Raw genomic sequence first — 25278 nt, 5'->3', positions numbered from 1 at the left:
TGTCTCCCCAGCCCAGGAATCTTTTTTTTTTTTTTCCTTTCTGTTATACTTTTTCCCTTCGTTATCACCAGAGCACTGCTCAGCTCTGACTTATGGTGGTGTGGGGGATTGAACCAGGGACTATGGAGCCACAGGCAAGAGAGTCTCTTTGCATAACCATTATGCTACCTCCCCCTACCCCCAGCCCAGGATTCTTCAGAGCAGGGCACTGGGGAAGTCTCAGTGAAGATGACTAATGCCCAAAAGTCTTTTATTTCTGCTCCCAGGTGACCAGGAAGGTGGCTGTTGCCAGTTCAAGCTCTGGCCCCTGAGAAGGTCATTTTGCACCCCACTCTCGAGAGTGCAGGATGGAGGCCACATTCATCACCCCGCCTCCCTGGTAGCTGACTACAGAGGAAGGCTTGGCAGGACCCTGCCCCAGTCACTTGCCAACAAAAAGATACCTGTGCAACTAAATGTACTGGTGTCTACTTACTCCACACCCCCACGACTGGGGTCCTAGCTCAGCTGCTAGAGTGCAGGATGTGTAGACCGGAGGCTCATATTTTGATCTCCAGCACCAGCATATCTCACAGTGGGGCTCTGACGCTTCTCTCTTCCTTTGTCTCATGAAGCTCCCTTTCATAGGTAACAAAACAAACCTTTACAGATGTATTTGGTGTCTCTCTTTCTTTCTCTCTCTCTTTTTTTAAATAAAAGATGACAGCCTCAGAGGTGGGTTATCTGAGTCAATAAAGTATTGAACGCTCAGGCATGAGGTCTTGGGTTGAATCTCTGACCTCTAATGTGCTAGAGTGATATTTTGATACTCTCTCATTAGTAAACAATAAGTCTAAAAGTAAAAATATAAAAAGTTTCGGATTGGGGAGGTAGCATAATGGTTTACACAGCAGACTTTCATGCTCTTGGCTCCAAGGTCCCAGGTTCAATCCTTAGCACCACCTTAAGCCAGAGTTGAGTAGTAGTACTCTGGTTATTTTGAAGCTCTATACCTGCATGATTCCGATATATATATATATATATGTCAGCTTTAGGGAGTAAACTATTGATATCTCCTGGTACAGTAAAGCTTTATGTACTCATTTATTCAAATACTTATTTGTTCATACTTTTTTTTTTTTGCCTCCAGGGTTATCACTGGGGCTCGGTGTCTGCACTACAAATCCACTGCTCCTGGAGGCCATTTTTCCCATTATTGTTGCCCTTGTCATTATTTTTTGTTGTCATTGCTGTTGTTGTTGGATAGGACAGAGAGAAATCGAGAGATGAGGGGAAGACAAAGAGGAAGAGAGAAAGATACCTGCAGAGTTGCTTCACTGCTTGTGAAGCTACTCCCCTGAAGGTGGAGAGCTGGGGCCAGAACAGGGATCCATAGCCCGTCCTTGAGCTTTGGGCCTCGTGCGCTTAACCCGGGGCGCTATTGCCCGACCCTGTTGTTCATACTTTTGCTAAAAATTTGTTTTCCCTCTTGTTGCCCTTGTTTTATGGTTGTAGTTATTGATGTCATCGTTGTTGGATAGGACAGAGAGAAATGGAGAGAGAAAGGGAAGACAGAGAGGGGGAGAGAAAGATAGACACCTGCAGACTTGCTTCACCGCCTGTGAAGCGACTCCCATACAGGTGGGGAGCCAGGAGCTCGAACCGGGATCCTTACACTGGTCCTTGCGCTTTGCGCCACGTGTGCGTAACCCGCTGCGCCCGACCCCCTGTTCATACATTTTTAATGAGAGAAGAACAAGAGCATTGATAGGCCGCTAGGGATAGAACTCGGCCTCACACGTGCAAGTCCAGCTTCCTATATACCTTCCTGTAGAGCGCCTGGAAGTATGAGCCAACCTCTCTTCCAAGCTCTTGCTGGGAGCAAGCCCCTTAGACTCCATAAGGGCGCTGGGAATGAGGTAGACACACAGGGTTAATTCTACCTACATTTTTGGAACACAGCCACACATGCAAGAAGAGCAAGGCTTCCTGTCGCAGGATGAGGCCGACACCCCATAAATGAACCCTGTGTACCCTAAATAGTGTTTGCCCACAGAGAACCCCCTTTTTTTTAGGGCCAAAGTTTTTATTCCCCGTCCCCCACCCCACCCCGGGGTCCTGCCCTTTTGGTATTAGGGATTTGATTTTCGGGTGTGTGTAGAGGTATCCCTGCAGTTGATGCAGCCATGCACCATGCCACCCCCATGCAGCAGACAGCCCTCTTCTCTGTCCTCCAGGGTTGCCATGGAAACCCGCCTGGAGGAGGGGGGGGGACGCGCAGGCGTAGTGTGGAGCAGCCGGGCTCCACCAGGCTGCAGAAGTTGGAGTGCAGGCTGTGCGCTGGGACCCCGCTGCAGGGCCAAGCAGGGCTGGGGGAGTTGCGGTTCCCTCCCTGCGCCTCTCTGCTGAGGGCAAAGGGTCAGATGGGCAGGGCTGATGGCGCCCTGAGCTTCCAGCTGGCTCCCCTCCAGCCCCATCGCTGGGACCCGGAGGCGGTCTGGATCCCCATAGCGTCCCTGGATTTCTCCAGGGTCCCCCTGCTGCCTTAACCCGCCCTAGCCCCCTGGCCATATTTGACCCACATCTGTCCCACCCTCACCCCCAGGTCTCCAGGCCTTTCCCTCAGGGCAGCTGTTCCACCGGAGGCCGAATCAGCCGGGATTTACTCCCGTGTAATCTCCCGGCCCTGTGGGAAAGCCGAGTCTGCAGGTGTCACTTGTCTTGACTGGCAGGTGGGAGGGGGTGCGCAGAGAAAGGGGGAGTCAGGTGTAGCTACCTCGCTGGAACTCAGAGACTGGGAATCAGAATGCGAATCGGATTTGAAAGCAGCGTACACAGGTCATAGGATGTTTGCAGACAAGCAAAGAGAACGCCCCAGACTTGAATCTACGCTAGTTTCTCGGAGGGCTCAAACTCAGGGCCACCCAGAAACCCCCACATATGTGACCACGGTTTCCAATGGCCCGATGGCAAGAAGTCTGAGTCCTGAAGACAATAAAACAACCCTTTCTTTTCCACACAATTGCACAAAGCCCGAAGTTCCCAAGCCTCGCCCTCGCCCTTGCCCCCCACCCCGCTCCCCAGCCCCTCAGCCCCTCAAAAAGAACACACTGCTTTTAGTTAAGCGGGGTGGGTGGGTTCGCCGAAGCTGCCATACGCTATTTGTTTCTCTAGTGGACAAAACCAAAACCGCTGGAGCCTTTACACAACCCCCGGCTTCACACGAGTGCTCGCCGGCTGCGCTCGCGCTGTCCACCAGGTGGCGCCCTGGCACCGCAGACTAAGGTTTCCTTGGTGCCCAAGGTGCCCGCTGATTTTATTCCCTTTAGCAGGTCTGCAGGTGTCTTTCTCTGCCCCGTCTTCCTCTCCTCTCTCGATTTCTCTCTGTCCTATCCAAAAACAACAACGACTACAACAGTAACAATAACAAAAGGGCAGCAAAATGGGAAAAATAGCCTCCAGAGCAGTGGATTCATTCGTAGTGCAGACACCGAACCCCATTGATAACCCTGGAGGCAAAAAAAAAAGCCCCCAAACCCTGCCTGTTCTTGTCCCGAGGCAGCTGCATTAACTACTCTTGGGAGCTGCTTAGGAATGCATATCCTTGCATTCACCCCAGACTCACAGAATCAGAAAACCTAGGTGGGGACGGGGGTGGGGGGCAGAGACCAGCTATTCCTCCAAGTGATGCCAACACAGGACCAGTATGATAGCCTCATTGTGGGGTCTGATTCCCCCCGCCCCCAGACCCAGAGAGCAGGTTTCAGCCCTAGTGCACAGTGGAATCACCTGGGAAGCTCTAGAACTGTGGCAGCCTCACCCCTACTCTCACCAGAGCTCAGGAACTGGGGGGGGGGGGCAGGCAGCTGGGCTGGAGCTGTTTGAAAGATCCTGGGTCCCAGCAGCTCCTGGGATCCCATGTTGGGAAGAACTGGCTTCTGCTGACATACGACAGGAACAGGACAAGGTGACATTTGTTTGTGGCTGATGCAAGCTCAAGCACTTGAGAGTCTTCTTCAATCCTCTCAGCCACCTTTGGGGAAGGTCCCCTTATGACCCCCCTTTTTTTAATTGACACGGGTTACCACTGGGGCTCAGTGCCAGCACTTTTCCCATTATTTATTTATTTTGTTAATTGGATAAGACAGAGAGAAACTGAGGAAGGGATACAGAGAGAAAGACACCTGCAGCCCTGCTTTACCACTCAGTAAGTGCACCCCCTACAAGTGGGGAGGGAGCAGGGTTCGGTGTTGGGGCTCAAAGCTCGGTCTGTGCTCTTGGTAATATGTACACCACCACCTGGCCCTGACCCCACTTTCACATCAGGAAATGGATGCACAGAGAGGTTAAGCCACCAGCTCAAGATTACACTGCTTGTAGGAGATGGTGCCCAGGCTACCCTACTCCAAACCCCTCCTCACTTCATCCCATCTTTTCTGGAAACACTACCCCAGTGGGGCCTGGAATGGGGGACCCAGAAAGTAGTCACCTGTGGGGGTGGCCTCCCTCTCCAGCATATGTTGCATTTTTGCTGTTTTTCTCCTTGGGCATGATGAGATGCAGCTGAATTTCCTTGAAAATCCTGGTGAGTTTTAACCCACAACCCTAGAGGCACCCATAGATTGTATTGGGGGATTGGTCCCTGAGGGTGCTATCTGAACATGCCTTGGATATTAAAAATTACCCAGAGGGCCTGGGAAATGGTTCCAGTCCCAGCACCAGAGGGGTGCACCGTGGACAGTGCTGGGGGCTCTGTTGCTGGTGGAGTACATTCTCTCTAACCCTGCTCAGTTCTGGTTTATGGTGGTGTGGGGACTTGAACCTGGGACTTTGAAGCCTCAGGCATGAGAGTCTCTTTGCATAACCATTATGCTACATAACCCCACCTGCCCATGACTTTTCTTTTTTTCTGTGCAAAAATGCATTGTAACTTTTCCTACAACCTTAATTCCAAGGCAAAAATAAACAAATAAACCCAAGACACTCAAGCTTGTCTTGCAGGCAACCTGGATTGAGCTGGCCAGAAGACCTCCCCCTGTATAAGTCCCCCTTTCCCCTTTATTATTATCATTTAAAAAATATTTATTATTTTAGACCAGAGCACTGCTCAGCTCTGAGATCTCAAGCTTAAAGGCCTTTCGCAGAACCACTGTGCCATGAATTCTTTTCTTCTACCTTGGCAGTGTGTGTGTGTGTGTGTGTGTGTGTGTTTGTTCAATGTCTGTTTCTCACTGGTAGGGGTTGGGGGCTGCACAGAGGACAAAAAAAGCTGACACCCCTCCCTCCAACTCTGTTGCTGGTGGGGCTCTGCCACCTCCCCAGGGTTACCAGAGGTCACTGCATCACTCCACCCCACCCCAATTTTTGAGGACTTTCCCTGCTGCAGTGATTTCTCAACATGTTCAGTGAACAAACTGCCCCAGGAAATGTGTGTGGGACTTCTAATGATTCACTTACTTATTAGGAGAGGCACCAGAAAGAACAGCACAGCTCAGCTGTGGCATAAGGCAGTGCCAGGACTGGACCTGGGACCTCTGGGGCCTCAGGAGTGCCAGTCCTCGGGCCCTTGTGGGACTCAATCAAAACAGATTCCTGGGCTGAAAAGATGGCTGGAGCAAGCCATACCTCTGGCAGCAAGGGAGGGCCCTAGGATCTGCCTTCTGGACTCAGTGCCCAGATGATGCTTCTGAGCCTTGATTATCCAGGCTGGGGGGAAAGTGTTTCACCTGTAGACAGCTCCCTGCTGCCCTCCCCGTGCGCAGAACTCTGGGGCTTGGAGGGACAAGACAAGGGACATCAAGCCTGGTCTCAATCATATAGGTTTGTGCCCTGGTGCTTTTTTTTTTTTTTTCCTGCAGCCGCCAAGTCCAAAGCCAAGCGATGTTTATAAACATTTTTATTTGACGTTGGCACACCTCTGAGCAGGCAGTCTGCTCAGAGGTGTGTGGATGAAAGGGTGAAGGGGAGGAAAGGAACACCCCCCACCCCCATCTATCCACCTAGTTTGCATTGGAGAAGAAAATAAAAACATGGGCCACTTGCGTTGCCATCTATCTATCTATCTATCTATATATATATGCATTAAAAAACGAAAGACATCAAAGCATGAAAGAGGAAATACAAGAAAGAGATGTTGAGGGCCAGGGTGGCACACCTGGTTAAGCATACATCGTACTAAACTCAAGGACCCATTCAGGGATCTGAGTTTGAGCCCCTGGCTCCCCACCTGTAGGGGGAACATTTCATAAGTGGTGAAGCAGGTGTGCAAATGTCTATCTTTCTCTTCCCTCTCCCTCTTTTTTTTTTTTTTTTAGATTTTTATTTATTTATTCATGAGGAATGATAGGAGAGAGAAAGAACCAGACATTACTCTGGTACATGTGCTGCCAGGGACTGAACTTAGGACCTCATACTTGAGAGTCCAATGCTTTATCTACTGCACCACCTCCCAGACCACCTTCTCTCTCCTTTTCTATCTCCCACCTATCAAATTCTCTGTCCTACCCTCCAAATAAAAGTAGAAGCCTCCCACCTTCACCTCACAGCTGGTCTTCTTGGTTTCCCTGCTCCGCTCTGGCCTCAGCCCTCAGCACCCGGAGGCTGTTGGCCTCGCTCGTCCTGGGGACTCTCTTGGGCAGGGTTGGCAAGCGGGGAGTGTGCCAGAAGGCCCTCTGGCGCTTGCGGAACCAGGAGAAGCGCCTGGGGGTCTGGAACCTCACTGTCTTCACCTGTTTCCGGGCCCTGGCTGCTGGGGTTGCTCTGGTGGGTTCCTGGGCTGCAACTTCCAGCCTGGCTGGGGCTCCCACCCTCTGATCACCTATAGCCTCTGCTCCCTGGACGGCTGGAGCCTCTGCTCCCTGGACGGCTGGAGACTCTGCTCCCTGGATGGCTGGGGCCTCTGCTCCCTGGAGGACTGGAGCCTCTGCTCCCTGGAGGACTGGAGCCTCTGCTCCCTGGATGGCTGGAGCCTCTGCTCCCTGTACAGCTGGAGCCTCTGCTCCCTGGATGGCTGGAGCTTCTGCTCCCTGGACATCTGGAGCCTCTGCTGCCTGGATGGCTGGAGCCTCTGCTCCCTGGATATCTGGAGCCTCTGCTCCCTGGACAGCTGGGGCCTCTGCTCCCTGGATAGCTGGGGCCTCTGCTCCCTGGATGGCTGGAGCCTCTGCTCCCTGGACGGCTGGAGCCTCTGCTCCTTGGACGGCTGGGGCCTCTGCTCCTTGGATGGCTGGGGCCTCTGCTCCTTGGACGGCTGGAGCCTCTGCTCCTTGGACAGTTGGGGCCTCTGATCCCTGGACGGCTGGGGCCTCTGCTCCTTGTATGGCTATGGCCTCCACTCCCTGGACAGGTGGAACCCCTGCCCCATGGACGACTATGGCCTCTGCCCCCTGGACAGCTGGAACCTCTTGGCCCTGGACAACTATGGCCTCTTCCCCCTGGACAGCTATGCCCTCTGTCACTAGAGCTGTGGGTGCCGCCACCTCCTTCCTGCGTCGCCTGAAAGAGGCCCAGCTGATCTTGGGCTTCCAACGTCTTTGGGGTGGAAGGGTCTCAGGCACTGGTCCCTCTGCAGAATCTCCTACATTCAGCCCCAAGCTGGCACTACCTTGCCGGGCAGCCTCATCTCTCTCCACCAGGGGAGGGGCCAGTCGCGCCTCGTCACCCCCCTGGCCGGCCCTGGGCGCCCAGCCCTTCACCCTGCGCTTCACCTGCCCCATGTACTCGCGCCACCTGTCGGCCTTGGACTGCCGCAGCCCCGGGGGGTCCTCCACGGTGGGCACCGGCACTGCCACCCGGCGGCGGAGCTGGGGGGCTGCAGGCTGCTTCTCCCCGCGCCGCAGGAAGGCATCCACCAGCTCCTGGTCATCCTCGCTCTCCACGTCGCTCCCCAGGAACTTGCTGCCCAGATAGCTGACGGGCATTCTGCGCACCCTGCGGCCGCGCCCTGAGCCCTGGGCGCGCCGGGCACCCCTGCCTGGGCCCCTACCTCGGGCCAGCTCGAAGTCGCTGAGCTCGCTGTCGCTGGCGTTGCTGCTGTCATAGGTGCCCACGACCAGCCGGGGTGGCGGAGTCACCATCTGCTGGACTCTCCTCGCCCGGGGCTCCTTGGGCTTTTTGGGGGGCTGGGGCGGATGCGGGGTGCTCTTCTCAATGATGCGCGCCACGTCCTCCAGGGTGCGGCCTTCCTCCTCCAGAAACTGGGTGAGGCGCTCCCGGAATTCCGCCTCCTTGGTGGCAGGCTTGGAGATGACCCTCCAGACGCCTCCGGCCAGCCTGACCTCGCGGGGGATGAGCAGGTAGTCCACGTCCTCCCCGATCTGCAGCATCCCCACCGTGGAGTCCTCTTCCCGACGGAAGACTTTGCCGATCTTCTTGAAGGTCCCCACGGGCTTGAGGGCGTCCACGAGCACGTCCAGATCCACATCTTTGCAGACATCGGGCACGCTCCAAAGAATCAGGCAGTCAGGGGAGGGCAGGAAGCCCCAGGGGAACCAGCCCCCCACGTGGCTCTTCTCCAAGGTCTTTAAGATCTCCAGCGTGGAATCTGGGCTGGCGGGCTAGGAGCCCGAACTACGCGAAACCCCTGTTGGGGGGGAGGGGGAGAGAGGGGGAGAGAGGGGGAGAGAGGGGGAGAGAGGGGGAGAGAGGGGGAGAGAGGGGGAGAGAGGGGGAGAGGGAGAGAGGGAGAGAGGGAGGGAAAGAGAGAGAGAGTATGTAGGGGGTAGGGTGCCAGCAGCGCGGGTTGGAGTCTCACCTCCCCAGCCCCGGGAAAGTACCAGGCCTTCTCCTTCTCCCTCTCCTCTCTCTCGAGGTCTGGTCAGTTTGTCGCCTGCAACAGGTCGGAGCTCGGCTGAGTTGGGCTCGTGGTAATCAGTCTCCTGGCTGCAACTGTGAGCCCGGGGGAGGTGGCTCCGGACAGTCAGCGGGAGACGCGGGCTCGCAGCACCGAGCGGGGGCGCATGGGCTGCCCGAGCTCCCTCCAGCCCCAGCCCCCGGGGCGCGCCCCTAGCTGGCGAGAGGGTTTCGCAGACAAAGAGCGCTCCGCCCCGGCTGCTGAATATGGCTGAGGCTCCCGGAGGCCTTGGCCCAACCCCCCCCCCAGTGGCCCCTGGAGGGTCTCCCGCCCCCAGGCAGCTTGCCACCCCCAGCCCACGCTGACCTTGACGCGCCTCCCCTCCCGCCGCCCGCCGTGCGCACTGAGCCTCCGAGCAGAGCGCAGGGCGCACGGGCAGGAAGTTCCTCCTCAACCTCCCCGGAGTGAGGCCCACCTTCCCTCCTTCTCAGCTTACACTCCCGGACTCTGGAAGACTGACAGGGGGGCTGTCCACTCCTTTCGGGGAGGCTTCAGCTCCCCTCCCCACGGGGGGGGTGTGGCCGCGCGCGCCCCGGGCCTCACTGGGGCCACTGCTCCCCAGCCCAGTGCCGGCCCAGCCCCACGTCAGCACCTTTCCAGAGAGACACAGGGCTTCCCAAACCTACCTTCCCAAACATCCCTGGCCCAGGAGCCTCGGCCCCACTAATGGCACAGCCCTGGACACACACAGATGACCGGTTTCAGTGTAGGTGACGGTGTGGGTAGAGGGATTTGGAGCCAGCGTTCTTACTGCTCCAGCGCCCAGCATGGGGCTCGCCATATAGTAGGTAGCCCCCCCACCACCAAAAAAAAAATGTTTTTGAGCTGCCCAGGAGTTGGCTGGGTGGATAAAGTGCTGGACTCTCAAGTATGAAGTTCTAAGTTTGATCCCTGATGGCCCATGTGTCCTGATTCTCACAAATTAACAAATCTAGCGGGGTGGTGGGAAATGTTTTTGACCGGTTAAATGAGCCTATGCTCTTCAGGAGAGGTGGATTTGATTTTATGTTATGCTTTGTTATTCTTAGGGTGAGATACTTTGCAGCCCTGGAAATTCTCACAGTGCCTGGATATTCTCAAGTTGTGTGGTGCATTCTGTCTTAGATACCATTCATTCTCAGCACTTCGGTGTGACTCAACTCATTCTCACTGCGGGGTTATGGCACAAGTGATAGAATGATCCTTCCCTCTTATAGCAGAGGAAATAAAATCACTAGGACAAGGCCACATGGCCTGAAAGTGGTAGTGTCTGGCTTTGACTCTGGAACTGCCTTGATTGTGGTGTGTGTGTGTGTGTGTTAGCTTCTGCATTGCCAACAGCAGCTGTTTCTGGGGAAGGGCTGGGAGGGAGGGCTGCCCAGAGGTGGCTGACACATGTACTTGTCATTCACTCACTCATTTATTCATTCAGTCTATATCCTTTGGGATTTTCAGCCATCATAAAATGTGATTAAAAAGAAATGAATGAACAACGAGGGCGAAACAACAAGGGCAAGAAAAGGAAATAAATAAATATTTTTAAAAAAATGAATGAGGGAGCAGGCAGTGGTGCATCTGGTTAAGCACACATATTACCAAGCACAAGGACCTAGATTTGAGTCTTTGCTCCCCACTCATAGGGGTTCTGCTTCACAAGCTGTGTCTATCTTTCTCTCCCTCTGTCTCTCCTCTCTCAATTTCTCTCTGTCCTATCTAATAAAAAATTAGAAAAAAAAGAAAAAAAATGGCTGCCAGGCACAGTGGATGCATAGTGCCAGCACTGAATCCTAGCACTAACCCTGGTGGCAAACTTAACAAACAGGGCTGGGGAGACAGCATAATGGTTGTGCAAAAAGCCTTTCATGCCTGAGGCCCTGAGGTCCCAGGTTCAATCCCAGCACCACCATAACCAAAGCTTAGCAGAGGTCTGGTCTTTTTCTCTGTAGCCAACATTCCTCAAGCCCAGCTTCTAAGTTTCCTGACGCCACAAAGCTAGTCTTGGGGTTACTCAAAAGTGGAGACTAGATCCCAGCCCCGCCCTCCTGCCCCCAGTGCTGAGGAGCAAGCCCCCCCACGTTGCCATGGAGACCAAGCCAAGGGGAGGCCTGGTGGGTGTTTGAGGCCCCATGGGAGCCAAGCTGCAGGCTTGGGTGGTGAGGAGGAGGAGGAGGAGGAAGGAAGGGGTTGGGGGGAGGGAGGGAGAGGAACCTTCCATTCATTCATTTTCCCCCCCCTTAGTATGCTTTATTTGTGTTACTATAATAAGAAAGATACAGAGCAGCTTTGTGGCGTCAGGAAACTTAGAAGCTGGGCTTGAGGAATGTTGGCTAAAAGCACTGAAGTCAAGATGCCAAAAGCAAGTGGGACCGACTTCATGGGCTATATATCTGGGGGGAGGTGGGAAGGGGTGGAATATTCTAGAAACGAAAACCTTAGATGTGCAAGTTCTGATTGATAAAAGTTGGGTTGTGGGTATTTTGAGCAGCTGGAATCTCTGACAAAGAGAGATCCTTCTACAATCTCCCACAAACAAACGTCAGCCACTATAGTTCCCGATTTTAGTTATTGATTATTATTATTATTTTATTTACCTGAACACTGATCAGCTCTGGTTTTTGGTGGTGCCAGAGAGTGGACCTGGGTCTTTGGAGCCTCAGGCAGGAGAGTCTCTTTGCATAACCATTAAACTATCTACCCCTGCCCTAGTTCCCACTTATATTCTTTTTTTGCCTACAGGGTTATTGCCAGGGCTCGGTGCCTGCACCACAAATCCACTGCTCTTGGAGGCCACTTTTTCCCTTTTGTTACCCTGGTTGTTTTACCATTGTTGTGGTTATTATTATCGTTGTTATTGGATAGGACAGAGAGAAATGGAGAGAGGAGGGGGAGACAGAGAGGGGGAGAGAAAGCCACCTGCAGACCTGCTTCATCGCTTGTGAAGCTACTCCCCTGCAGGTGGGGAGCCAGGAGCTCTAAGGGGGATCCTTATGCCGGCCAGCAACATGTGCGCTCAGCTGCGCTACTGCCTGACTCCCCCACTTATATTTCTTTAAGAGACCAAAAAGAAAAAAAAAATCGGAAAATAGTAAGGGGATAAAATATTGTCCACCTTTCTCTACCCAGCTACACTTGGTCGTCATTTGAAAAATATTAATGTAAGAGACACAACGAGCTAAGAAAATGCTGACATTACAGAAAGGTGCCAAATGAAAACCAAGTCTCCCTTTCCCAGACCCCAATCCCCGGCTCCCCAAGCTTCTTCACCAAGGTAATCACAGTTAAATAGCTCTTTACTTTTCCAGGAGAAAAAAAATTACAGTACTATATTGTGCTCTTCCTTCTTTCCTTTCTTTCATTGTAGCAATGACTTTCATTTGTTGCAAAGAGGTATTATTATTATTATCACCAGAGTTACTGCTGAGACTTGGTGCCTGCACAAGGAATTCACGGCTCCCAGAGACCATTTTCCTTCCCCATTCCTTTTTTTATTTGATAACACCAAGAGAAATTGAGAGGAGAAAGGGAGAGAGAAAGAGAGACTGTGAAGCTTCCTTCCTATGTATGGAGATGGGGACTTGAAATCAAATTCTTGACATGGTAATATGTGCACTCACTCAGTATAGACAATGCCTAGCTACATATTTGTTTACTTTTCTTTTTTTCTTTTTAATTTTTATTATATTTATTTATTGGATAGAGACAACTAGAAACCAAGAGGGAAGCAGGAGACAGAGAGACACCTGTAGCACTGCTTCACCACTCTCAAAGCTTTCCCATCGATGGGGGCCAGGTGCTTGAACCCAGGTTCTTGCACATTGTAACATATGCGCTCAACCAGGCGCACCACCACGCAGACCCTGCTTGCTTACTTTTCAACCAGAGCATGACTCTAGTTGGTGCTGAGGATTGAACCTAGGACCTCTGGTGCCTCAGGCATGAAAGTCTGCGTAAACTGTGTGTTGTTAGCTCCAGGAAGGCAGGAATATCTGTTAGCTATATTCCCTGCTGAATTCTCAGCATCAGAAATGTCACTGGTAAGGGCTCAGAATATTTGTGGAATGAATGAATGAAGAGCTTGCAATAGGTCTATTGCCAAAATGAAAAAAACAAGTGGGGAGTTGGGCGGTAGCGCAGCAGATTAAGTGCAGGTGGCACAAAGTGCAAGGACCCGCTTGAGGGTCCTGGTTCGAGCCCCAGCTCCCCACCTGCAGGGGAGTTGTTTCACAGGCGATGAAGCAGGTCTGCAGGTGTCTGTCATTCTCTCCCCGTCTTCCCCTCATCTCTCCATTTCTCTCTGTCCTATCCAACAATGAGACAATATTGTATAATAACTACAACAATGAAAGAACAAGGGCAACAAAAGTGAATAAATAAATAATAATAAAATAAAGTGGTCCAGGATATGCTGCAGTGGATAAAGCACTGGACTCTCAAGTGAGAGGTCCTGAGTTCAATCCCTGGCAGCACATGTACCAGATTGATGTCTGCTTCTTTCTCTTTCTCCTCCTATCTTTCTCATGAATAAATAAATAAAATCTTAAAAAAAAAAAGGAACCCAGGGCCAGGTGGGGGTGCACCTAGTTAAGTGCACACATTACAGTGTGCAAGGACCTAGGTTCTAGTCTCCTGTCCCCACTTGCGGGGGGAAATCTTTGCAAGTGGTGAAGCAGGTCTGCAGGTGTTTCTCTGTCTCTCTCCCTCCCTATCTTCCTCTTCCCTCTACATTTCTCTCTGTCCTTTTAAGTAAAATAAAAATAAAATATAAAATACATTATTAAAAAAAGAACTCAATAACATATTTCTTTCTTTTTCTTTTTTCTTTTTTCTGCCTCTAAGGTTATTGCTGGGGGGCTCGGCATCTGCACCATGAATCCACTGCTCCTGGAGGCCAATTTTCCCCCTTTTGTTGCCTTTGTTGTTGTAGCCTTGTTGTGTTTATTATTGTTGTTGATGTCTTTCGTTGTTGGATAGGACAGAGAGAAATGGAGAGAGGAGGGGAAGACAGAGAAGGGGAGAGAAAGACAGACACCTACCTGCAGACCTGCTTCACTGCCTGTGAAGTGGCTCTGTTGTAGGTGGGGAGCCGTGGGCTCAAAATGGGATCCTTAGGCCGGTCCTTGCACTTTGCACCACGTGCGCTTACCCCACTGCGCTATCACCCGACCCCCAACATATTTCTTTCTTTCTGGCATTACAAGAACTTCACTTTTACAAACCAACTTTTTTCAGAGAGAAAGAGAAAGAAACCAAGACCACAGCACTGGAGCCTCCCTCCAGTGTGCTGGAGCCCAGCTCAAACCGGAGCTGCATGCATGGCAAAGCAGGCGTATTATCCAGGTGAGCTATTTTGCTGGCCCATAGATAACATATCTTGAATTCATTCCCTATCAGTGGGAGCAGAACTCCAGTCTCCATTTTTTCTGTGGCCATTTACACCATTACCCACTCACAAGTCTCAAGAACGGGTGGATACTGGTAATAATTCACTTTCACTGAGCACCTACTTTGATCCCTGGCCTAATGCACTTTCTCAGGGGCCAGGCGATGGTCCACCCAGTTAAGTTCACACATTACCACATGCAAGGACCCAGGCTCCAGGCCCCACTCCCCACCTGAAAAAAGGGACACTTCATGAGTGGGGAAGCAGGTCTGCAAGTGTCTATCTTTCTCTCTCCTTCTCTATCTCCCCATGCCCTCTCAATTTGTCTCTGTCCTATCAAATAAAATAGAAAAGGGGAAAATAAAGTCATAAATGGCCACCAGGAGCAGTGGATTGGTAGTGCAGGCACCAAGCCCCAATGATAACACTGGTGGCGATTAAATAAATAAATAAATAAATAAATGTTTGACAACAAGGAGTTGGACGGTAGCGCAGTGGATTAAGCGCACATGGCGGAAGCACAAGGACTGGCGTAAGGATTCCGGTTCATGCCCCCGGCTCCTCACCTGCAGGGGAGTCACTTCACAGGCGCTGAAGCAGGTCTGCAGGTGTCTATTTTTCTCTCCCCCTCTCTGTCTTCCCCTCCTCTCTCCATTTCTCTCTGTCCTATCCAACAACGACAACATCAATAACAATAATAAAAACAAGGGCAACAAAAGGGAATAAATAAATAAAAATGTTTGATAATAAAAAATAAAGAAGTCCTTCTCCACAGGTTGTTATTTCCCACCTTCCAGATGAGAAAAATCAAGGTCAAAAGCCTGTCACATACCTGGTTGGCACTGGGGGGGACAGGCTAAGTATTATCTCTGAGCAGCCTTACTCTGGGGTACCCACCACTTTGCCACCCCAAGTTCGGAAATAGCTTTTCATCAGCACACAGATGATGAACATGGTGTTTCTGGAGGGGCTTGGGCACATGTTTATCAAGTTCAGGCACCCAAGATCTAAAGCCATAGGCTTACTTGTGTCCTCTATCAATGCAAAACCCAGCTGTCACCAGCCTAGGATCCTAGCTGCTGTCCCCTTAGTCACTGTTCCCATCTGATCCTCCCATAGGTTGGGGAGTTTAGTCAGTGCTCTGCCCATTTGATTAATTAGTTGACTGCCTCCAGGGGCTCAGTGCTGGCACTACGAATCTACTTCTTCTAGCGTTTGCCTACGAATCTACTGTTACTGTGGAGAGCTGGGATGGGGCTCGAACCAGGATCTTTGCACAGGTCCTCAGGCTTCACACTATGTTTGCTTAATCCGATGTTCCACCAACTGACCCCCCTCCCCATTTTATACATGAGCAGTCTGAGGAGCCAGGACTCAAACCCATATCAGGGGTCCCCCAACATATCAAGTGCAGACTCCAATTCATCAGCAAACATTTATTGTACAAGTTCCTATTTGCACAAGAGCCACAGAGAACAATGAAGAGTTTTCACTGGACCCATTCTGGAAACCAAGGCTTTACGAACAGCCAACTTTAGCTTCCCATCAGCCGTGCACATTCAGTCCATGTAGAAAGTGTTATTTTGGGATCAGCTATGCCAGTGATAGCATTATACAGATGAGCAGCTTCCAGCAGCAATGGGTTTGGCCATGAACTTGCACTGCAGTCTCAGCTGCTTCAGATAAATGCAAGGAGAGGTGGTGGCAGAGTTGGGTTTTTGACTATTATTATTATTATTGTTGTTGTTGTGTTACCACATCTAGTTAAGCACACACAGTACTAAGTGCAAGGACCCGTACAAAGATCCAGGCTCTAGCCCCCAGCTCCCCTGCAGGCAGGGGGACACTTCACAAGTGGTGAAGCAGGTCTGCAAGTGTTTCTCTTTCTCCCTTCTCTCTCAGTCTCTCTGTCCTATCCAATAAAATGGAAAAATTGGCCACCAGGAGCAGTGGATTCATAATGCCGGCACTGAGCCCCAGCCATAACCCTGGAGGGAGAAAAAAAAAAAAAGGAAGACAGACAGACTAGGGAAGGTTCCAGTGGAGGGGATGGGACACAGAACACTGGTGGTGGGAATTATATGGAATTAGACTGTTATCTTACAATCTTGCTAATCATTATTAAAATAACAAATAAAATGATAATTTAAAAAACTACCATAAAAAAAGATTCATTAGTGTGTGTGAGTCAGGGAGAGAGAGAAACTGGAACATCACTCTGGCACTGAAATGCCAGGTCTTGAACTCAGGACTCCATACTTGAGAGTCTAATACTCTATCCACTCCACTAGTTCCTGGGTTGCAGGGAGTTGGGTTTTATAAGTAAGACTGAACACTTACGCTGTGTATCATCAATGTCCTAGGAGAAACACCTGAAATCCACAGTAGGCACAAACATAGTGTTAATCACCACCCTATGACTTTAAGACATAAACCTACATGATGGCTGTGCAACATGCAACAGAGAGTTGTGTCTGGGTTTGTGTAGCACGGACTCAAATTCAAAATCTGGACACAGCAGTACAATATACTTCGAGTGGCTCGGGGCAGCTGGAAATAGACGGGGAATTAAAAAAAAAGAGGTAAAGCGATACAAAGGTCTAGACCACAGATGCACTTGCTAAACTTCCCACTTGTGTGGGGATGGCAGGGAAAGCTTGATCCTAACCTCTGCATGAAACACAAAAGCACTGAGGGTCACAGTGGAGAGCTAAGGTGGGGACTGGACAGAAATCCAGTCTTTTATGTTATGTTATGTCAGCACAAGTGAATTCTAAACATTTCCCCTATGTCTCGACATTTGCTGGAAATTCAAAAAAAGACCTCGTAGGAGTGTCTCACTGCTTGAGGGTGGGTCCCTTGTCTTGGCCTGGCTGCCAAGTTGGGGGGAAGGGGAGAGAGAGAGAGAGATAGAGATTTATTCTACTTTTTCACACTGTTGTGGAGGGAGGTGGGAATGGGGCAGCCTCATAGAAAATAAGGAGGTTGGATATTGAAATTTACAGACTGCTACTCACTATCCTCAGTAATACCTGAGGTGGTGATGGGGGGTTCCCATTATTACTGGGTTGCCAGAAAAGTTATGATGAGTTTTTGTATAGAAAAACACTTTATGATTTCTCTAAAAGCCCAATAACATTTAAGTAGGTAAAGAATCTAAGTCTGGGCGGGGGGGTGGGGGGTTGGTAGATAGCATAATGGTCATGCAAAGAGACTTTTCAAGTCTGAGGCTCCAAAGCCACAGGTTCAATCACCTGCACCAACATAAGTCAGACCTGAGCAGTGCCCTGGTCTCTCTTCCTCCTCATATATTTTTTAATTTTAATTATATTTATTTATTTTTATTTTACCAGAACATTTCTCAGATCTGGTTTATGGTGGTGCATAAGATTGAACCTGGGACTTTGGAGCCTCAGGCATGAGAGTCTCTTTGCATATCTATCCTTACCCTCTCCTCTTATTAAAAAATAAAAATAAAAAAGAATCAAGGACCGGTTCAAGGCCCCAGTTCCCTACCTGCAGAGAAGTCACTTCACAAGCGGTGAAGCAGATCTGCAGGTGTCTGTCTTTCTCTCCCCTTCTCTGTCTTCCCCTCCTTTCTCCATTTCTCTGTCCTATCCAACAACAACAACAAGAATAACTACAACAATAAAACAACAAGGGCAACAAAAGGGAATAAATATTTTTAAATAAGGGAATAAATAATGAATAAATAAAAAATAATCCTGTTGGGAAGAAGGAAGAGGAACAGGAGGAGGAGGGAAGAGATTCTCAATGCAAAAAAGAAAGAGAGAGAATCTAAGTCCATGCGTATGCATGTACATTATATTTTTGAAAAGTAATTCAGCACAAAACATTGCCTGAACTCTAGGGAGTTCGCAGTTTCACAGATCAGACATCCCCGGACAAGAGCTCTCTCAATGTAGGGACATTTGGATTTGACTTGATTTTCATTTGTTTCTTCTCTGTCAGCACTGGGGACTCAGCATGTAGACTTGGGGGACAAAGAAGTTAATACTCATTAATCAGTAACCCTGGAAGGTGACCTCTTAATGATTCACCTTCTTTTGGACCATTGCCCTGGAGTCTTGCCTTTTGTTTTTTAGAGTGTGAAAGGAGTTTGCTCTCCTTCCAAGACAGTTGTTGTAGGGATTTAGTTGGGGGTGGGGAGGTGTGGGGGACGCTACACCCTCACTCAGTCGCCAACCAGAACAGAAGGGTGCAGATTAGCTGTCCTGGTAAGGATACTGTAAACAGTCAGGCTGTCTGTTAACCAAAGAGAGAACTGCTCACTCACGTTGTCTGCAAGTGGCTTCTGCTTGTCATAAGCAAAAATAAATAAATAGGGTGGGGGTATAGCATAATGGTTATGCAAAGAGACCTTCATACCTGAGGCTCTCCAGTCCCAGGTTCAATCCCCCACATCTCCATAAGCCGGAGCTGAGCAGTGCTCTGGTAAAAATAAATAAATAAATAAATAAATAAATAAATAAATAAATATACATCGATTGATCAGTCAATCAATCCAGGGTGGCCCACAACATACAAATTTGGGCTAGAGGTATATTCCAGGTCTATCTTCTTAAAAGGAGACAGCAACCAATTTTCATGCCCAAGGCTCCGAGGTCCAGGTTCAATCCCCAGTATCACCAGAAGCCAGTGCTTGGTTGAAAACAGACACACAAACAGAAACAAACAAAAGGCTCTAGATTTAGCAGTGACAGAATTTCTCTCCCAGCCCAAAGCTAAAGGGGTTGCTGCCTCCTCCCCCAACATGCACCCAGCAAAACCGTTGTTCCTCAACCTTAAGCCACACATGGGGCCAGGAGGACAGAAGTCTCTCTTCAGAGCAGGAGGATTTACCCAGCGAGTTCTTCTTGCTCCACTTCTCAGCTAAGAGAACTACTGCAGAACCTGGGACTCCTGACCATTTTCGCAAACACCTCTGCGCACAGGTGCAGGAGGGGTCAAACTGCGATCTCCATAGCAACAGTGAGATGGCACTCAGTCATACTGTGTCGTGGGTCCCAAGGGCAGGAGTGAGAGTGGGAGTGGGAGTGAGGGAGGGGAGGGTAGTCTCTGGGTCTGTGGGACTTAGATGCTGTTCTTGGGTCTCTGAGACCGTCCCTCACTCATTCTGAAGTTACTCTCACCCACACATCACCCTGCACATCTCACCCCTGCACATACTCAGGGCTGACTCCCAAACTCTTCAGTGTTACCCACAACTACTCAAACACTCCCCACTAGGATGGGGGGATGTTTGGGGTGGATGAATGGATGGGGATGAATACGAGGCTGGGGAGATGGGGGATAGATAAGGGATATGGATATATGGATGGATGGATGGATGGATGGATGGATGGATGGATGGATGGTGGTATGCATGAATGGATGGATGCATAAGGGGGTTCATGGTTGAATGACAGGACAGTTGGATGGGTGAATGGATGGAGAGATTGGTGGTTGGTAGATGGATGGGGGTGTGGGTGGTGGATGGGTAGGTAGATAGATGAATGACCCACACCCAGTCACATGTTAAGTACACCCACTAAGATGTGATCTCCAAGTTAACTCAGCTAAAACGCCCAACTTCACTCTCACTAGTCAGGCACTACCCATCCTTTCTCATCTGCCCACTCACTTGAATAGTACCGTCCTCACCCACACTCACCTCCCCCAAGCTTCCTCCTTCACCTCCTCCAGTTGTCACCCACACCCACCTTACTCAGTAACCCTCCCCCCCCTCACGGCTTCTTGTCAGACGCGTGGTGCCGTCGCCGGTTTTTCTTGTGCTTCCGCTTGCCCTTCTTGCCATCAGCAGCCTTGTCCTCCTTCTCCTCTGAGTCTCCAGCTGGAGCCCTGTCCCCCTCGGCACTATCCCCAGCCTCTGGCTTCTCCCCAGGCTCAGACTCAGGCTGGGACACACAGCACTTCATGACAGGTGGCTCTCGGGAACCCTCTGTGGTTAGGGCTGGGCAGAGTTCCTGCCTCAGGACACGGGCCACGTCTTCCACTGTCCTGCCCTCGCTCTGCAGGAAAAGGTTCAGCTTGGTCAGGAACTCCACATCCTGCCTCCGGGGCATGTAGACCACCCTCCACGTGCCGCGCTTGCCCTTGATCTCCCTGGGGACCACTGCGTAGTTGATGTCCTCTGCCAGCTGGATGATGGCCGCTTTGGTCCTGTCTTCTTCCAGCAAGGCCTTCCCGGCCACTTCGAACTTGCCTAGGGGTTTCAGGGGAACTCGGATGATTTCCTCAAATTCCTCATGGTTGCAGTCCTCGGGGATGCCGAGGATCATCAAGGACTTGTAGCTGTCCACCTCCAGGGCCTGGCACCCGTGTTCCAACAGTGCAATGTCCTTAACCCCAAACAGCATCTTGCCTAGCTCCCGGAGGCAGCAGTATGCCTGCTGGGGCCCATTTGAGCTGCCTCGGGAATGCTGCGAGGCACCCAGGGTGCCAGGTTCCGGCACAAACGCTGAGACTGAGTGCATGTTATTCAAGAAAGAGAAGCCTCTCAGGCCCAGTCTGTCCACTTCAGTCCAGGATGCCCCAGGCAGTGCACCAGGGATGCCCAGTGTCTCACTTTCCCCCCTCGACAGCGCTCTTGGGAATCCCCAGGGACTTACAGAGAATGGAGCAGAGTCTGCCCTGCCGCTGGCTGGCTCGTGGGACCCCACGACAAAGCTGCACAGAGCAGATTCTGGGGATGCTGCTTCCCTCTTTTCAAAGGGGGTATCCAAGGTTTCAGCCCTGGCAGCCACGGTAAATCTGGGACTGCTGGTCTGCCAGGGGTTGTTGCCACTGGGGTGGAGATCCCGCCAGGCAGGGTGTGGGGTGGTTGGTGGTGGCTCTTCTGTCTCTTGTGGTTGGCCCAGAGGCTGCCCCCAGTGCCCTGTGATCTGCGGGCAGCAGGCGAAGAGATATGGTGCTGCACCTGCTCCCTGCAGTGACGTCACTGTCACTGCCTCCGCTCTGTGGGCCCAGCCATCTCCATGGCAACTCCCTGAGCATCGCCTCTGCCATTGGCCCAGCCCAGCTGCATTGAAATCAGTCTGAAGGGGTCATTCCGAGGTGAGGAGTTCCTCACTGATCCCTCTCCCCACTTCTGAAAATCCTGTCCCGCTCTGCCCCATGGAGGAAATTCCACTAGTGTGTGTGTGTGTGTGGGTGGGGGGGGGGTTGGACAGGGAATTACAGATCATCCAGATCATCTTTTAGGGCTTGAAAGCAAGGAAATGAGTAAACGGTGATTAGAGCAAGTGGAAAGACACAGAGCTGGTTTGCAAGGCTCCCTCCCGTTGACCAAATCTGGAACAATATGAGCATTCACATAAAAAAATAGAGTAGGGGGTCGGGCGGTGGCACAGTGGGTTAAGCGCATGTGGCGCAAAGCGCAGGGACCGGCGTAAGGATCCCGGTTCGAGCCCCCGGCTCCCCACCTGCAGGGGAATCGCTTCACAGGCGGTGAAGCAGGTCTGCAGGTGTCTATCTTTCTCTCCCCTTCTCTGTCTTCCCCTCCTCTCTCCATTTCTCTCTGTCGTATCCAACAACGAATTGCGTCAACAAGGGCAATAACAATAACCACAACGAAGCTACAACAAGGGCAACAAAAGGGGGGGAAAATGGCCTCCAGGAGCGGTGGATTCATGGTGCAGGGAGCCCAGCAATAACCCTGGAGGGAAAAAAAAATAGAGTAACTGACCATAACCCCTTGAACCTAAGATATAGGAATTTGATGGAGGAATATGGATTATTACATCATTTCAGAATACTTGTGGATCAAAGGGAACACACATATCTTTACAGGGGAATGTCCTTGTTTTGGGGAACATACCCACAACAATATTCAGGCAACTGACTCTCCAAATGGCTCAGGAAGGAAAGAACTCTTTGCATCATATTTGAAGCAAAGCAAGAGGCAATCATGTGCCATCCATGATGTTCCCACATGGTGAGGGGGCTTAAACCCAAGTTCTAATGCATGGTCCCTCTCTATCAAGTGAGCTGTCCCCTGCCCCCAACACAGTAGACCTTAAAAGATCTCATCGCAAGGGGGCAGGCAGGCAGTGGTGCACCTGGTTACATGTACACATTACAGTGTGCAAGGACCTGGGTCTAAGCCCTCAGTCTTTGCCTGTGGAAGATTCATGAGTGGTGGAGCAGTGCTGCAGGTGCCTCTCTTTCTGTCTCCATCTCTATTTTCCCTTTCCATCTCTATTTCTCTGTCTCTATCCAGTAAAATAAAAACAAAAAAATGTTTTTAAAATGATCTAGAAAAAGTTCTTATCACATGGGGGAAATTGTGCAGCTGTGGGCAGTAGATGTTAGTTTGATGGCTATGGCTTTATGAATCTTGAGGATCCATCGCCTATACTAACAGGTTTAAGTATATTCTGCACCAAGATGCTAGTGACAGAATGGCTTGTTCATTCAACCCACAAATATTGACTGAGACATTTCCTGGTTTCAGCTTCTGGGAGACGTGCTGGGCAGAACTCAAATGAGGGAGACAGACTCTGCTTTTAGGAGCTCAGGCCACTGGCTACAGCAGACAAGGTCAGTCTGTGTAAAGTGATGGAGAGGAGCCCTAAAATTATCACAGACATATGTTCTGATGCCTGATACTGGACACAGAATATGGAATACACTCACCAGGATAAGTTTTATCGTAGAGTAAGAAGAGAAGTAATTACACAACATGTTTTGAAGGTCCTGAGCACCTAAGTACTCACTCATCCAGAAAGACTTCCTGTAGGAGGTGACAATGGGAGGACTTTTGAAGGATGCAGGTGGTAACCATAATAATACACTTTAAAAAAAGATGAATTTTTATGAAAGGGAGAGAAAAAAACAAAACAAAAACAAACAAACAAAGAGCACCACTTGCCCATGACCTAAGGGATCAACTCTGAGGAATCAGATATAAAAGTTTGTACTCCATTGCTGAACGATCTTCTCAGCAGTAATATGTATATATGGAGAGAGAGGGAGAAAGATTGAAAGGGAGGAAAGGGGACATATATGGAAAGGGGACATATATGGAAAGGAGGAGTCGGGCAGTAGCACAGCGGGTTAAGCACACATGGCGCAAAGCACTAGAGCTCGTTTAAGGATCCCAGTGAGCCCCGGCTCCCCACCTGCAGGGGAGTCGCTTCACCTGAAGCAGGTCTGCAGGTGTCTGTCTTTCTCTCCCCGTCTGTCTTCCCTTTCTCTCTCCATTTCTGTCTAACAACGACGGCACCAATAACCACAACAATAAAACAACAAGGGCAACAAAAGTTAATAAATAAATAAATGTTTTAAAAAATAGATATATGGGAAGAGGAAGAGAGATACTTACAGCACTGCTTTACTGTTCCCATGTTTAGGAAGCTTCTCCCTGCAGGTAGAAGGGGAAAGAACCAAATTTCTCTGTGCTCTCGTTATACACTGATCAGGAGTTTCTAATAGTGCTTTGAAATGAGGAATTATGTATCTCTCTCTCTCTCTCACACACACACACACCCGCTCGATTTCTGTCTTATCAAGTAAAAAGAAAAGAAAAAAAAGGAAAAATAAAAACTGACAGGAGTGGTAGATTTATAGTGTAGGCACTGAGCCTTAGTGACAATTAAAATATTTATTTATTTGTTTATTTATTTTGGGTAGAGGCAGAGAGAAACTGAAAGGGAAGGAGGAGCTATAGATGGAGAAAAAGAGACACCTGTTGCTCTGCTTCACCATTCATGAAGCTTTCCCCCTGCAAGTGTCGGGGGGGAAGGGGCTTGAACTGGAGTCCTTGAGCATTGTAATGTGTGCGACCCCTTAGTTAGATTTTCCTGCCTGAGGTTCCAAGATCCTAGGTTCTATCTGTGGTATTATCATAAGCCAGAATGCAGAAGTGCTCTGGTAAAAAATTTTAAAAAGAAAGGGTAGGGGAGGAGAGAGTGGGAGAATGAGTCCTAATTTGCACTGGATTTCCTTTTGGGTTTTGAAAATGTCTTGGAAGTTGAAACAGGTGATGGTTTATATCTCATTGGGAACTCATAAAAATGCCACTTATAAACATTTCATAATGTTAATTTCCAGGGGGTGGGTGAAGGTACACCCGACGAAGTGCATATATCACCAAGTTCAAGGACCCATGCTTGAGTCCCCACTCCCCACCTGCACAGGGGGAACCTTCATGAGCAGTGAGGCAGGTCTGCAGGTGTGTCTCTCTCTCCCCCATCTCCTCATCCTCTTTCAACTCCTCTCTGTCCTATCAAATAAAATAAAAAAAAAAAAAACAACAGGAAAAAAGATTGCTGGGAGTGGTGATTTGTAGGCTGGCACTGAGCCCCAGCAATAACCCTGGTGTCAATAAGAAAAAAATGTAAAACATTAATTCCCCAATAAAGAAATTTTTTTAAAAAATAGTGGTCCAGGAGGTGACGCAGTGGATAAAGCATGGGACTCTCAAGCATGAGACCCTGAGTTCAATCCCCAGCAGCACATGTATCAGAGTGATGTCTGGTTCTTTCTCTCTTTCCTCCTGTCTTTCTCATTAATAAATATATATATGTTATATATATATTCTTTAAAAAGAAAATAAGTAAACCATTTCAATGTTATTTTTCACATCGCATGCATTTCATCTGGATCAGAAGCAACATCGCAAAAGACTCCATGTTTGAAGTGTCAGAATGGTGAAGTTCCTTTGGCTCTGAGGGGCAAGCACTGGGGAGAAAGGAGATGGAGTCAGTCATCCTCTGATACCTCCATCCACACAGTCAGGCCTGGAGCCAGCGCTCAGTGGGGAGCTGGGTGGGGATACAAATTTAGAAGTCCTTGGCGCGTGGGAAGTATTTTTAAGCCACAAGGCTGAATGAGATCATCTCGACTCTAGATTTTGGAGCTGCGTGTGGAGAGAGAATGGCCCAGAACCAAACCTTGGGGCCTCATGGGGTCAATAAGAGGCAGAAGACAGGCAGGCTGGGATATAGCACAGTGGTTTATGCAACACACTTTCATGCCTGCAAGTGGCCCTCATTGGAGAGCTGCCACCATATGGGAGCACATGGACAGCAGTGGGCAAGCTCCATGGGTGGTAGAGTAGTGCTAT

General features: G+C 50.0%; 2 protein-coding genes across 2 annotated transcripts; both read right to left on the bottom strand.

Moving 5' to 3' along the window:
• Positions 1 to 5858: 5858 nt before the first annotated feature.
• On the bottom strand, positions 5859 to 9219 carry CCDC8 (coiled-coil domain containing 8). The gene is made up of 2 exons (XM_016192158.2): positions 9137 to 9219; positions 5859 to 8560 (listed from the first exon to the last, which is right to left on the bottom strand). Exon 2 carries the CDS (start codon positions 8301 to 8303, stop codon positions 6519 to 6521), a length of 1785 nt encoding a protein of 594 aa, XP_016047644.1. The 5' UTR covers positions 8304 to 8560; positions 9137 to 9219; the 3' UTR covers positions 5859 to 6518.
• Positions 9220 to 19557: 10338 nt separating this feature from the next.
• On the bottom strand, positions 19558 to 21129 carry PNMA8C (PNMA family member 8C). Its single transcript, XM_060186099.1, has one exon. The coding sequence runs from the start codon at positions 20684 to 20686 to the stop codon at positions 19937 to 19939; it is 750 nt and encodes a 249-aa protein (XP_060042082.1). The 5' UTR covers positions 20687 to 21129; the 3' UTR covers positions 19558 to 19936.
• Positions 21130 to 25278: the final 4149 nt, after the last annotated feature.

This window comes from Erinaceus europaeus, chromosome 2, assembly GCF_950295315.1.
Source record: "Erinaceus europaeus chromosome 2, mEriEur2.1, whole genome shotgun sequence".
Taxonomy (NCBI): Eukaryota; Metazoa; Chordata; class Mammalia; order Eulipotyphla; family Erinaceidae; genus Erinaceus; species Erinaceus europaeus.
The sequence above is the reverse complement of the archived record's forward strand: the minus strand, read 5'-3'. Positions and strand labels throughout refer to the sequence as shown.

Excerpts from the sequence above, each read along its gene's own strand:
- CCDC8 (XM_016192158.2), bottom strand. The coding sequence starts at position 8,303 with ATGCTGCAGATCGGGGAGGACGTGGACTACCTGCTCATCCCCCGCGAG.
- PNMA8C (XM_060186099.1), bottom strand. The coding sequence starts at position 20,686 with ATGCACTCAGTCTCAGCGTTTGTGCCGGAACCTGGCACCCTGGGTGCC.